General features: G+C 48.7%; 3 protein-coding genes across 3 annotated transcripts; all 3 read left to right on the top strand.

Annotated features, from left to right (window-relative positions):
• Nucleotides 1-5,313: 5,313 nt before the first annotated feature.
• EsH8_VIII_000390 (cytochrome P450) lies at nt 5,314-7,093 on the top strand (the record flags this gene model as incomplete). Its single annotated transcript, XM_083269432.1, has 3 exons — nt 5,314-5,556; nt 5,613-5,997; nt 6,060-7,093. The coding sequence occupies 3 exons, from the start codon at nt 5,314-5,316 to the stop codon at nt 7,091-7,093; spliced, it is 1,662 nt and encodes a 553-aa protein (XP_083129200.1).
• An 833-nt stretch (nt 7,094-7,926) lies between these two features.
• EsH8_VIII_000389 (uncharacterized protein) lies at nt 7,927-9,556 on the top strand (the record flags this gene model as incomplete). The annotated part of the gene is made up of 3 exons (XM_083269431.1): nt 7,927-7,964; nt 8,042-8,349; nt 8,451-9,556. 3 exons carry the CDS (start codon nt 7,927-7,929, stop codon nt 9,554-9,556), a joined length of 1,452 nt encoding a protein of 483 aa, XP_083129199.1.
• Nucleotides 9,557-10,290: 734 nt separating this feature from the next.
• Nucleotides 10,291-12,606, top strand: EsH8_VIII_000388 (Zn(II)2Cys6 transcription factor; the record flags this gene model as incomplete). Its single annotated transcript, XM_083269430.1, has 2 exons — nt 10,291-10,502; nt 10,578-12,606. 2 exons carry the CDS (start codon nt 10,291-10,293, stop codon nt 12,604-12,606), a joined length of 2,241 nt encoding a protein of 746 aa, XP_083129198.1.
• Between the last annotated feature and the right edge of the window lie 317 nt (nt 12,607-12,923).

The raw sequence follows: 12,923 nt of genomic DNA, 5'->3' as shown, positions 1-12,923 counted from the left end.
GGTTGCTTACTTCCTTTAGGGTGAAGGTATTTAAGCTTAGTATAAGTTACCTATTAAAAATAGCTATTACTATAATTCCTTTAATTTAAGCTTCTTCTTCCTTATTAGGTTTCTATAGGAAGTTTTAGGATTTAATAGCTTCTTCTTATACAGCCTTCTAGAGGTTGTTTATAAGTTGTAACTATTTTAAAGGGCTTCCCTAAGCTGAAATTCTAGCTTATAGTTAGCTTTTAATAGCTTTTAGGGTGTCTATTATATATAGCTTATCTAGCTGTATAACAGCTTGTTCTTTTATAATAACTAGCTTTATAATAAGTTTTTAGTTTTCTTCTTTAAGTTATTAGATAAGTTCTTAGTTTTTATTTAGTTTTTATTTAAGGGAGCAACTTCTAATAGCTAGAATCTTACTTATCGGTTTTAGGTATTAGCCTAATTATTTCTTATTATCTTAATAGATAGTATAGTTATTATTAAAACAGGCTGTCTAGAAGAGTTATTTATAGGGTGTTTCTTTTTAGATAACTACTACTCTATAGGTAGGTTTAGTAACGTCTATAGTAGTAATATTTAGTCCTCTAGTAGTAACGTTAGTATACTTAGTTTTTTTAGGTATAAGTTAAAAGGCTAGTCGCTTAGGTTATCTATATTCCTATACTATATACCCTATCTAGTTATAATTATAGTACTTAGTATTCTTTATATCTCTAGGGGGCTGTTTATTATTATAAATACCTACACTTAAGTCTATTAGTCTACTATAATACCTATAAGTAGTACTTTATTATAGTTAGTTAGGGTTCTAGAATCCTCTCCTTCCGTTTTAGTTGTTATTCTTATAGTTAAATAGCATATATTTTTTAGATAAATTAGTAGGGGGTCTCCTGTTTTCCCCTTATTCCTTATAGCGTTTATACAGCTAGTTGTTAATCTTAATAGTAAGTTTAATATATTCTAGAAAGTTATTAGGTCTATTAAGTTTAATAATTTTATCTTTAACGTCATCCTTAAGGTTCTAGTAGAATATAAAGATTTTAGATTTATCTATTAAGTTAAGTCTAGCGCTAAGTTATTAGAATTTAGTAGTATAATATATAGCTGATTTAGTTTATTTAAGGCTAGTAAGGTTTTATTCAGCTTATTGTTTTTTATCTAGATTCTAAAATAGAGACCTTAAGGCATCTTTAAAGCCTTAAAAGCTTTTAAACATGCTTTAGGTCTTACTAGAATAGTATTCTAGTTGTTTTATATTAAGAAATTCTTCTTAAAAGGGTTTAAACTACTATAGGGCTTACCCTTTAAGGAAGGTAGTAGTATAGATTACATACTTAGTTCTATTATAAAAGTTCCCTTTATAGAAGCTTTAGTAGTTTTTAACCTAAATTAGGAATCCCTTTAGGGTCCCTATAGTTCTATTATAGGTAATAGGTAAGTTTAGCTTAAGTTTCTTATATCTATCTATTAGGGTAGTAATAATATTAGCTGTAGCCTTAAAAGTCTAAACCTCCTACTAGAAGGCTTCAGCTTAGTTAGCCTTAGCCTTAAGTAGCTTTATACGTTATATAAGTTTATTAATAAGGTTCTAGATAGCAGCTAGATTATTATTATTACATCTTAGCTTAATATAGATTTATTTATAAACTTTACTAGTAATAGTTACTTCTCTATTAGTATCTAGTTTAAGTTCTAGTAGGAGGTAGTCTTTTATAGTTTAATCCTTAGTAAGTTCTTTAGCTAGGCTTTTAGGTCTTACTAACGTATTAGACAAGCTAGAGGTAGGTAACTTAGCTGAGGTATAGGAAGATATATTTATTATATTTTACTATTTATTAGTATTAAGGTTAACTTACTAAACAGAAGCAATTAAAGTGTTATAGTTAGATATCTAACAGTAGGGTTTATATTAACAGGCGTTAAGGTTGATACTAAAAATAGTAGTTGTATATACTATAAGTTGTTAGGCTAGATCTAGGCTTTAGAAGGTATAGTAATTAATTATATAATTAATAAGGTTAAGGTATTAGTAATATTACTAATAAAGGATATTAAGAGTTATATAGGAATAAATTATAAGTTAATTACTAAAGAGCTATAGAAGTCTAATCTTAAGCCTTCCTAAGTTTATCCTATATATAAGTTCTAATTACCCTTTAGTATAATCTAGTAATCGTTACTATAGGTATTCTATAATTACTTATAGATCCACTTTATAAGCGCTTATACATGCTAAGCTATAATTACTTATAGATTCTCTACTTAACTAATTATTATCCTTATTTTATCTTTACGTAACTTATACTATAGTTCTTCTATATCTAAGTGAGGCCTGCTTACTCTTTATACTTATATCCTACTTAGCTGCTAGTTCCCCAGTGGGGTGTACCCTAGTTGATTATGTTTGTTTCCAACAGGTTGTAACATAGGCGTACTAGAGAACATACAGAAATACTTCTCTTATAGCATTTTCAGTAATACTATATACTATTACGCTATTCTCTTTATTAGATTACTATAAGTAATTACTATAATCTATAATCCTGTTATCTACTAGACGTTGTATCCTGACTCTCTACTTGAAACCCACTAGGCACCCTAAAAATACCCATTACTAGTTGGGTACCCAATAGGTACCTATAAACTTTGTCTTAGGTAATAGGTATTTCCTGGGTACCCATAGGAATAGGTATTTAGGTATTAGGTATTCTAGGTAGTCCGCATAAACCTTTAGGTAGACCAATTTACCCGACCCATTTGCGCGGGTACCCATGGGTACCCATGGGTCGGGTATTTCCAAGTCTACTGAAGATCAACAAATCAAAATCACTTTCTGCTTTCTCTCCAAATTACACTCCCATTGGAACGGTCTAAGCATCAGGTCGCATTTTAGCTTAATGTGGTGACCTATTCGTCTAGTCCTTCGTCATCAGACACAGCGCACTAATGAATTCCACGTCAAAGGTGCAAAGGAACGTTGTATTCACTACCATGATCTTATCAACACCAAATATCAACTAGAACATAGCATGCTCCCGTCGCCGAAGTTTCTTGTTCCGACAAATATACCCTGATGTGCCCGAGCTTTGAAAGCATCTCAAAATTGAAATTATTCTGATTGCTGCCACGGATCTATGAGTCTGGGTGGGTCGCTGCCGCAGATGCTTGCATCTGGGCGTTCTTTTTTAGTAGATATCAATTGCTGATTCAGACGCCCTTGTGGACGACGATAATGCCGCAGAAAGCTTCGACATAACGCAAGAACTCACGCAAAGCTGGTTAAAACGGCGGGTACTGATCAGGTATATGAAGTGGCCGAAGACAGGGAATCGGGGCTTCACGATTTTGTAACATGTTTGCAGAGTCGCGCTTTCAGCCTTCGCAGTGGAGCCAGCAGCCTACAAATCAGTAAGCAGAGTCCACTGATAAAACGCTAGGCTTGAAGCCGTTTCTAATCAGCATTTTTGATGCTTGCAATGTGTCTCTGGGTTTGGGGTGGAACTATTTGCCACGAGGCTTCTGCCGAATGGGGAAGAGGATATTGATTTGCAACTCTGGCGACTAGCCTTAAATGAACAGGGATATTTTAGGCGTAGCGGGCAAAGCCAATGATCACAGAAGACCGTGCTCATGCAAAAGCTATGACAAGTAAGCTGACTGGTGTTCCAAATGTAAGATCGTAGGGCGACCACTCTTGTCTTGTATGCAGGCTGACTACCTGTGTGTATGAAGATACGCGAAATAAGCAACATGCCTTCTAGCGATCCACTACCGACACCATCACCCAGCTGCATCAAAAGGCTTGGTAATTAGGCAGAAGACGTAGGGTTAACCGATCGTCTATCATCTCCTAATTGAGTCGGGCAAGAAGCCAAAAGGAACCAGGTGCATATGCATCGTGGTTAGTTCCCGTTGCCTGGCTGGGCAATCATGACAACCAGTCGAAGCCCACGGATAGGAAGCAATGTTCTGGGGTCCAAATCGAGCCAAGCCTGTGGATAAAAAACCAGGCAGATAGGCGCCACCATACTAAGAATAGTATGACCCACAGATGACCTGCGGCCCGCTGAGGCCATCATGTTAGGCTCGACGGAAGGTACCGAGACGCAAGCGTACGCATGTCATCCTTCACCACGATGTCCAACGGCCGCAGGAGGAAAAAAGTCAGAGATACCGTTTCGCCGCCGGAAACGCCCATGGCTATGCCAGAGGCGCGATGGATGAGACCGGGTATCGCGGCACACTGGCACCCCTCCCACGGAGGTAAGTAAGCACGGCTGAGCAAATGCAACAGAAACCTCAAAAGACTGTGACCCTTGACGTGAATATTACTCTCAAAAGCAAACCAATGAGATTAACCCAATCAATTTGTATAGTAAACCCATAGGTCGTAAGTTCGCATAGTTCATACGTCTTTCCAAATATATCGCTCGAGGCGTTACAGCAGACATTTCCTGTCATAACGCATAACGCGGAACAGGTTAGAGGGAAGTCCAGGGGGCTGGACAGGGTCTTGAAGTGGAACACGCGCCAATCCGCTTATGTGCACTATCAGCCCACAATGAGTTCCACCTTTGGTTGGACAGAAAGCACGCAAATACACGAAAAAGAAGGTGCCGGCACATATCGCATACTACCCTCAGAATCCACACGAGCAAGGCGTTCGAGTCGCATGCGTTTTGCATGGGTCTCTACTCCGTATTGCAGCCTATAGATGCGAGTTGTCGGGCAATAGCCCGAGTTCGGATTAGTACAGTAGAGCTAAGGCAAAATATTAACCACGATGCTAATCCTAAGTACAATATGGTGCCTATTGGGCACTTTTGCTTTTGTGGACATGACACAGAAAGACGTGACGCCGGGTAGAGCTGTTTTCATGCCAAAGCCAAAGAAGAACCACCAGCTGACGAATTTTTTAGTCGCGTAGACCTTACTCAGCTAAGCCACGGCACACAGTAAGCAGGCATCCAGATTGAGTGAGTCTCCGTTGCTCACAAGGTTTCAACTCGTGCTGATGGACCAGCTGAACGATGCCGACTCCATCCTAGAGCTCCACTCAACAACAGCCGTCACTCCAGGCCGCATCGGATTTTCAATACAAGGGATTCCAGATGTAGGGGTTACTATTCGCCAAGCAGAACTTGGATTGCCTCTTTGCCGCAGAGGCGCAGAAACAGTGACATATCAGCGGCCAAACCTGATATCCAGGGTACAACGAGCCAAAGGATTGTCCAGATTATGTATATAGATGCAGTTCTGGTTGGTCCTTTCACCTGATATTCGAAGCTCTTCCGTAAAACTCCTTTTCCAGAGCCATCCATCATGTCGTCTGCTTCTGCGGCTCCTGCCGTCCTCCAGCTCCAGATTATACAGGGTCATGGCCTTCTCGTTCTGGCTGTGATCGCTGGTGTAATTGGCTTTATCTACCGAATGTGTCTGGCCACTCCATTTGATAAAGACCTCGACCTAGTCCGTGAGAAGCCTGGGAACAAACATTTCAGCCTTTGGACCAGACTCTCGTTCTATTTTAACTGCTCGTCTCTCTACCGTGATGTCTGGGACAAGGTAAGCATGATGTGATCCTTACTTCTGCGCACAGCATCTAATGAAGGCCTGCCTAGTTCTCCAAACAGGGCCTGCCTGTCCTCGTACCAACACTTGGGACGCGGAAAGAGATCTTCCTGCCTCATAGCTCAATGAAATGGGCGCTCTCCCAGCCTTCCACCATCTTGGGCATGTGGGAGGCTTTCAACGAGATGTTCCAGCTGGGTCACAGCCTGGGAGATGAGAAATACATGGTCGACACCTGGCCGCACCTGCTCGCACGGCATGTTCTGACGCAAGAGCTGGATGACTACATCCTTCCCATCCACGAAGAGCTCCAGCTGGCCATCGATACCCACTTGGGCCTTGACACGGAGAATTGGAGAACACTCGATCTTTTGGATACCATGCGAATGATTGTCAACCAAACTGGCAGTCGGTTCGCTGTTGGATTGCCTTTGTGTACGGTATCTGTCTATCCTAGAAGTGAGAATCACTGTGCTGACCAAGAGACAATCAAAAAGGCCGTGACGAGGAGTACCTGCGTACCATCATGAACACCATCGACGGCGTGGTCGCCAACGCCGGCGTCACGGGCTTTACCCCTGAGTTCCTACGCCCCGTCGTCGGCCCTCTGGTCTGCTGGAGCACACGGTCGAAGCTATCCCGGCTGGAAGCGCGCTATGAGGCCATCTTTAAGGAGCGCATCGCGTACATGGAGTCGACAACTGACGAGACGGACGACCCCGTCGACCTGATGCAGAAGATGCTGCGGTACGCGCAAAAACACCGGCCTGAAGAGCTCGAAACGGGCCAGATGACGCGGCGGCTGCTGATGGCCAACCTGGGCTTCATCTACCAGGCCAGTTTCGCCATGTCCAACATGTTGATGAACATGCTGGGCTCAAACGCGTCGCACGACACGGTGTCGGTGCTGCGGCGAGAGGCCGAGGCCTTCCTCGCCGAGAGCGGCGGCGATGCGGCCGCGCTGTGGACCAAACAGAACATCGGGCGCATGGTGTACGCCGACTCAGTGGCGCGCGAGACTCTGCGACTCAACACGGTGCCGACGCGCGCCCTCGTACGCAAGGTCATGGTCGACGGCGTCCGTAGCGATACCGGCATGGCGCTGCCTCGCGGATCCCTGGTTTCCTTTGTGTCGCAGCCCATGCACACGGATGGCGAGCGCTTTGCCAACCCGGATGCCTTTGACCCATTCCGCTTTGTAGAGCTGCGCAAGCAACAGGCTGCAGCGGCGGGCCAGGGCGAGAAAGAGGGCGGTGCGCAGGACGCCGGCGGTAACTGGAGCCCGCACGCGTTCCTATCAACGGCAAACCTGCTCATCTTCGGGCGGGGGCGGAACTCGTGCCCGGGGCGGTTCCTGGTTGACTTCCAGCTCAAGATGTTCATGTCGCACCTGCTGACGAACTATGACCTGAAGTTTCCTGACGACTATCAGGGTCAGCGGCCCGCAAACCGTTGGTTGCTGGAGTTCGTCTTCCCAGCGAACGGGGTCAAGGTCATGGTAAAACGCCGGAAGCAGCAGCAGAGCAGTTAGAGAGAGCACGACAAACGTGTTAGACTAACGAGAGACGGACCACACCCTTCTATGTCATTACGGCGTGCCAGATAGAGACCATATCTACCTTGATTCCCTGTAAGAGCTACATATAAATCTAAAGATGGCTCTCCATGCTATTTCTCTAGCTGTTGTGAAATTGTCAATTCGTGCATTTGTAGGTACAGAAATGTCGTGGTGTTAGGTGGTAACTTTCTTTTCACATTCAACATACTAGAGTTGGCCTGGAGATGTGTTGACAATGTCATATAATTACGGAGGCACGCATCTAGACAATTTTAGTCGGGTTTACCATACGGCTCTATCCGCATATGTGAATAGATAGGAGGGGCTTCGTACTTACATAGGTATGAACCTGGGGGTTCCCAAGTTATATGTATTATCCATTGCGTTTGTTGAGGTTTTATGAACCACCCCGTAACATTTGGCACAACTCTCTTTAAACGTCTGTATAATATATAAAACTCTCAGAAACTCTGGGGATATAAATCATTTATGTAAGCCCGCGCTCACGAGCGACTTTGGCAAAGTGGAGAGTGCCAAGAATCCGGGCTACTTTCAGAACCCTGCAACAGTTGGTTGGCACTGGTTGGTTGATTGCAGCGGAATGTGCACGATCCGGATCAGCTGAGGACAGGGGATCAAGGAGGCGGCGCAATTATTTACCTACCTACATAAAGTAGTACGGCGGGCCTACTAATACCTTACAACCAGCTTCTCAATTCATCAACATTTATATCGACTTCTCACGCCCGCTAAGAAATTCGCGTCTTCGCTATTGCCAGCATTCACATCGATCCATTCACCCTATTATGCCGAATAAGGGACTTAAATATGAATTCGGTGGCCCGTACGTCCCGCTCCGGCCCTCTCCATCTCAGCACACGTCGTATCGCCATTGCTAATAAGGACACGTTGACTTGCCAGCCCCGGAGCCGCTGCTATTGTTTTCGGCCTCCCGGTTTTGATGAACGTCTTCTTCTTGGCCTGCAATGACGTCTCCGGCTGCCCCGCCCCGGCCCTATTGGATCTGCGTACGCTGACCTGGGAGAAGCTAAAGACTCAGATCCCATGGCCCCAGGACGGCATCTGGGGTTTCGTGAGTTGGAATGTGACCGGCTGGGTACTGGCTTATTATCTGGTTAGCCTGGTCCTCTACCGCGTCCTTCCTGCTCACGAAGTCTACGGTTCAAAATTACTTGAGTCTGGCCGACCACTCAAGTACCGCTTCAATGGTATGTGTAACAAGCAAGAGCCCTCAACGTCAGGATGTGAAATCGTTCTTCATCATCACGCGAATATGAAAGGGGGGTTTTTTTTTTAACTTTTGTCGCAGCCTTCCAAACTACTCTTGTCGAGTTGGCCGCCTGCGCTGTTGGTACCTACGTTTACGGGGCCAACTTCGCTGTGTGGACCTTTATTACCGATAACTACTTACAGATCCTGACGGCCAACATCATTCTCTCGTACATTATCTCTACCTGGGTCTATATCACTAGCTTTAGCGTGAAACCGGGTAACCCTGGAATGCGCGAGCTTGCCCGTGGTGGGCATACTGGTAGTCTTATCTACGACTACTATATCGGCCGCGAACTCAACCCCCGCGTCACACTCCCATTCATTGGCGAAGTCGATATAAAGGCCTGGCTTGAGATGCGCCCGGGACTAACCGGCTGGGTGTTACTTGACCTCGCATTCGTCGCAAAGCAGTACCGCACATACGGTTATATCTCGGACAGCATCATTTTCGTCACCGCTGTGCAGTCCTACTACGTCCTTGAGGGCCAGTATGCAGAAGCAGGTCTTCTAGGCATGATGGATATTACTACTGATGGCTTGGGTTTCATGCTCAGCTTTGGCGATATCGTCTGGGTGCCCTTTCTCTACTCTACCCAGTGCCGCTACCTGTCCGTCTACCCAGTGCATCTCGGTTGGACCGGTCTCGCCGCTGTCAGCGTAATATTTGCTTTAGGTGTATACATCTTCCGCGCCTCCAACGCACAGAAGAACGCCTTCCGTACCGACCCCAACCACCCAAGATTCGCCAACATGTCGTATCTCCAAACTAAGCGCGGTACACGGCTGCTCACATCGGGTTGGTGGGGCGTGTCCCGCCATATCAACTACTTGGGGGACTGGCTCCAGTCCTCGCCTTTTACCTTGCCTACCGGGGTCTCTGGCTATCTCATCCTTCCTACTGGGAGTGTCGTAGCCACTGGTGCGGCTGGTGCCACCACCACGATGCTTGACGGCCGAGAGGTGGTTCAGGGGGCCGCGAGGGGCTGGGGGATGCTCTTCACCTACTTCTATGCCGCGTGGTTCGCCTTCCTGCTCATTCATCGTGAGGGTCGGGACAATGCCGCCTGTCAGGAGAAATACGGCGATGATTGGGACAAGTACAAGAAGATTGTAAAGTGGAAAATCGTCCCGGGCATCTACTAGCTGAACGGTATCAGTCAAGCTGGCTGGCCACAAGGGGGGAGGGGGAGGTCAGATGCCCTACGGAAATACCAGCTATCTATTTTCACCACTGGTACAATATGTTGTGAGAAAATCTAAACCTAACATGAATTCAATTTTTTTGAATACCGATCAGGAACCCAACATGGCAGCGAACTCAACGTAAGCATGAGCGCGAGACTATCTGTACATTTATATACCTCAGAGTGGAGTTGTATAGGGAACCTTTCGTTCTGACAATAGCTGGATGGAAGATCTTTGCCAAGTTTGAGCCATATCTAGGGGAAAACAATTTAGAGATTCTCTCATGATTTTCCGTGCGAAAAAAAATTCTTGCCAAAACGTCAAGACAAAGCCATTGATATGACAGACAAGTTGCGATGAACGTTACTACGAGCCCAATGAGATTGCCAGCTGCGTAGACATTCGACTCTCTCCATTGACATCAACCCCTGCTCCCTGTAGCTCCATCCGTCCCCGCAATCATTTGCTCCCCCATGTCCCATCCCTCCATCTTCCCCGCGTCACTCCTGTGACTTCTCCCCTCCACCTCCTCTGGAAAAACGCATTCTGTTTCTTCAACCCACATTTTCCGTTCCAGGCTTGCCCCAAATTCCCGCCTCCGCATCCCCCAAATGTCTCCCACTCGATTGGGTGATGCTGCTCCGTGCCGAGGGCCGTGTAAGTGCCGACGACAACGACAGCACTGACGGATCATGTTCCACTCATTCGACAGCCGCCGCAGTCCGACGGCCTCGGCAGCTGGCTCCCCCGCCCCTTCGCGAAAGGTGAATCGCTCATGCCAGGAGTGCACAAGGCGGAAGGTCAAGTGCGATGGCGGACATCCATGCTCTAGTTGTCAGTATTACAACGTTGCGGACACGTGCGAGTACAGGCAACGGAGCAAACGACATGCCGTGAGCCGGAGGTAGACACCGCCGCCCTTGTTGTTCTCCGAAATTTCTTCGTCGCGAACTGGACTGCTAACGTTGCCTCCTTGAAGCACTCTTGAAAAGACCTCGGAGCAGCTCCAGGCACAGTCCCGTATTCTACGTGAATTGTTCCCTGACATTCCCGTGGACAATCTAATCGGGAAGAGCCGGGAGGAGCTGCTTGCCCTGCTGCCCCAAACTTCGCAGTTCGGACTGCGCTCCGTCGTTCCTCAACCGGACCCGTCGCCCACCGGCATCTCCGCGGCCGATGAGGACGACGACGGCCCGGATGACTCCACGCAAATCTCCGAGAACGGGGAGGCCGCAAATGACAGAAGGTGGGACGAATCCTCCCAGCAGCCGGCCACAATCCGTGCCAGCGACGACATCAACGCCATCAGTCTCGCAACAGACCAGCACCGTCGCTCCTACCTCGGCGTGACGTCCATGAGTGCTGTCCTGAGGGCCATCTTCCGCCTATGTCCCGCTGCCAAGGAGCATACCGCCCAGCGAGCGAAAACATGGACCGAGTCTCAGTATCAATCGCAGCTCATGCCGTCACTATCACTCATCAGCCCCAACCCGGGCTTGAACCCGTTGCGGGAGCAACGCTGCATCGAGTTCTACTTTGAGCATGTCCACCCCATAGCCCCGGTTCTCAGCGAAGAAGACTTCCGACGGAACTATGCCGCAGGGAACCGCCACGACGGCTCTTGGCTCGCCCTGCTCAACATGGTCTTCACCTTGGGCTCTATCGCTTCCGGCAGCGATTCTCTCCACATCCAATACTATAAACAGGCCCGAGCCCACCTCGACTTCGACTCCCTGGGCTCTGGTAACATGGAGAGCCTCCAGGCCCTCTGCCTGCTGGGCGGCTACTACCTCCACTACTGCAACTCCCCAAATATGGCCTACGCCGTCCTTGGCGCCGCCCACCGCGTCGCGATAGCCCTGGGCCTGCATCGCGAACCCGTCCGTAGCCGCGCCGCCGAGCGTACCGAGAACCCTGCGGAGCACGGCGCCCAAAGCACTCGCGCCGAGACCCGCCGCCGGACCTGGTGGAGCCTCTTCTGCCTCGACACCTGGGCGAGCATGACCTTGGGCCGGCCAACCTGTGGCCGCTGGGACAGCAGCACGATGGACACCCTCCTGCCCACCCCCCTTTCCGCCGACGACCACATCGCGGCCTCCTTGCGAGCGAGCTCCCTCTTTTGCCACATCTGCGACAGGATCCAGCACCGCTTCGCCCAGCCCGCCCGCCTCTCCGCCCACGAAGCCCTGTCTTTCGACCGCGAGCTCAGGGAATGGCACGCCTCCCTCCCGGAGTACCTGAGGAACCCGGCAAACTCGCCGCCGCGCCTGACGGTGGCCCGCGAGTTCATGCGGAACCGCTACCTCAACGCCCGCCTTATTCTTTCCCGCTGCTTCCTATTATACCTCGCCCACGACCACAGTCTCAAGCGTGGCGCAGCCGCCGTCAACAGCACCACTTCTGCCGCGGCCGAGCCCTCGCCCGACGAGGTATCACTCGTCGACACCTGCCGCGCAGTCGCGTTGGAGGCCATCGACGCAATCACCCTCTACTGGACGCCCAACCGCGTCCACGTCTGGAACTCGGCGTGGTACCTCTTCCAGGCCTGCATGGTCCCTCTACTCTCCATAGCCGTCGAGACAAACATACGCCACTCGTCTCGCAAGCAGCAGCAGCAGCAGCAGGAGCAGCAGGAGCAGCACCAACCAGCACAGCCGCCGTCCGCCGCCGCACCATCCACAATCGCGGCCAGCTCCCCCGAAGCCAACGCCCTCCTCCCCTCCTGGTGCGCGAGCCTCACAAAGGCCCTCGAGCTCTTCGCCGAGATGCGCCCCTGGATGCGCGCCTCGGACCGCACCCCGGACATCATCGGCGCGCTCTACGAGGCCGTCACCGCCGACGTCGAGGGCTCCGCCAACCGCACGCCCTCTGCGACCACGGACAGTGGCATGGACCTGTTTGGGTGGTGCGACGAGCAGCTGACGGAGCTAGACTGGGGCACGTTTCTGGGCGGCGGCGGCGGCGGAGGGGAGGAAGGTGTACATCAGAGCATGTTTTCCTTCTCCTGATATGGGTATATGTATATTGGTCGACCCCGAGACGATGATATTTGTTTTTAGTACAAGTTGCATGTATTCTCACAAGCAAAAAAATGTGTTGATATGGCATCGTATTGTTTTACTTAATACGGCATCAGTGCAGACGTAATTCATGACAGCTACAAAACGTCTCGGAGGCGCACTTTCATCAGAGTGTGTACTCCTCTCGGCCCCGGGGGGGTGGCTCTCCGTCTCTATTTCCCAACCAAAAAGTATCGCGCGCACCGTCCTTCGAGATCCCATGGGTATAACTCAAAACGCCTGACTATTTAGTCTGCGGGTCCACC

The sequence above is a fragment of the Colletotrichum jinshuiense genome, chromosome 8 (assembly GCF_051148585.1).
Source record: "Colletotrichum jinshuiense chromosome 8, complete sequence".
In the NCBI taxonomy this organism is placed as follows: Eukaryota; Fungi; Ascomycota; class Sordariomycetes; order Glomerellales; family Glomerellaceae; genus Colletotrichum; species Colletotrichum jinshuiense.
This window is presented reverse-complemented; position numbering and strand designations above follow the sequence as displayed.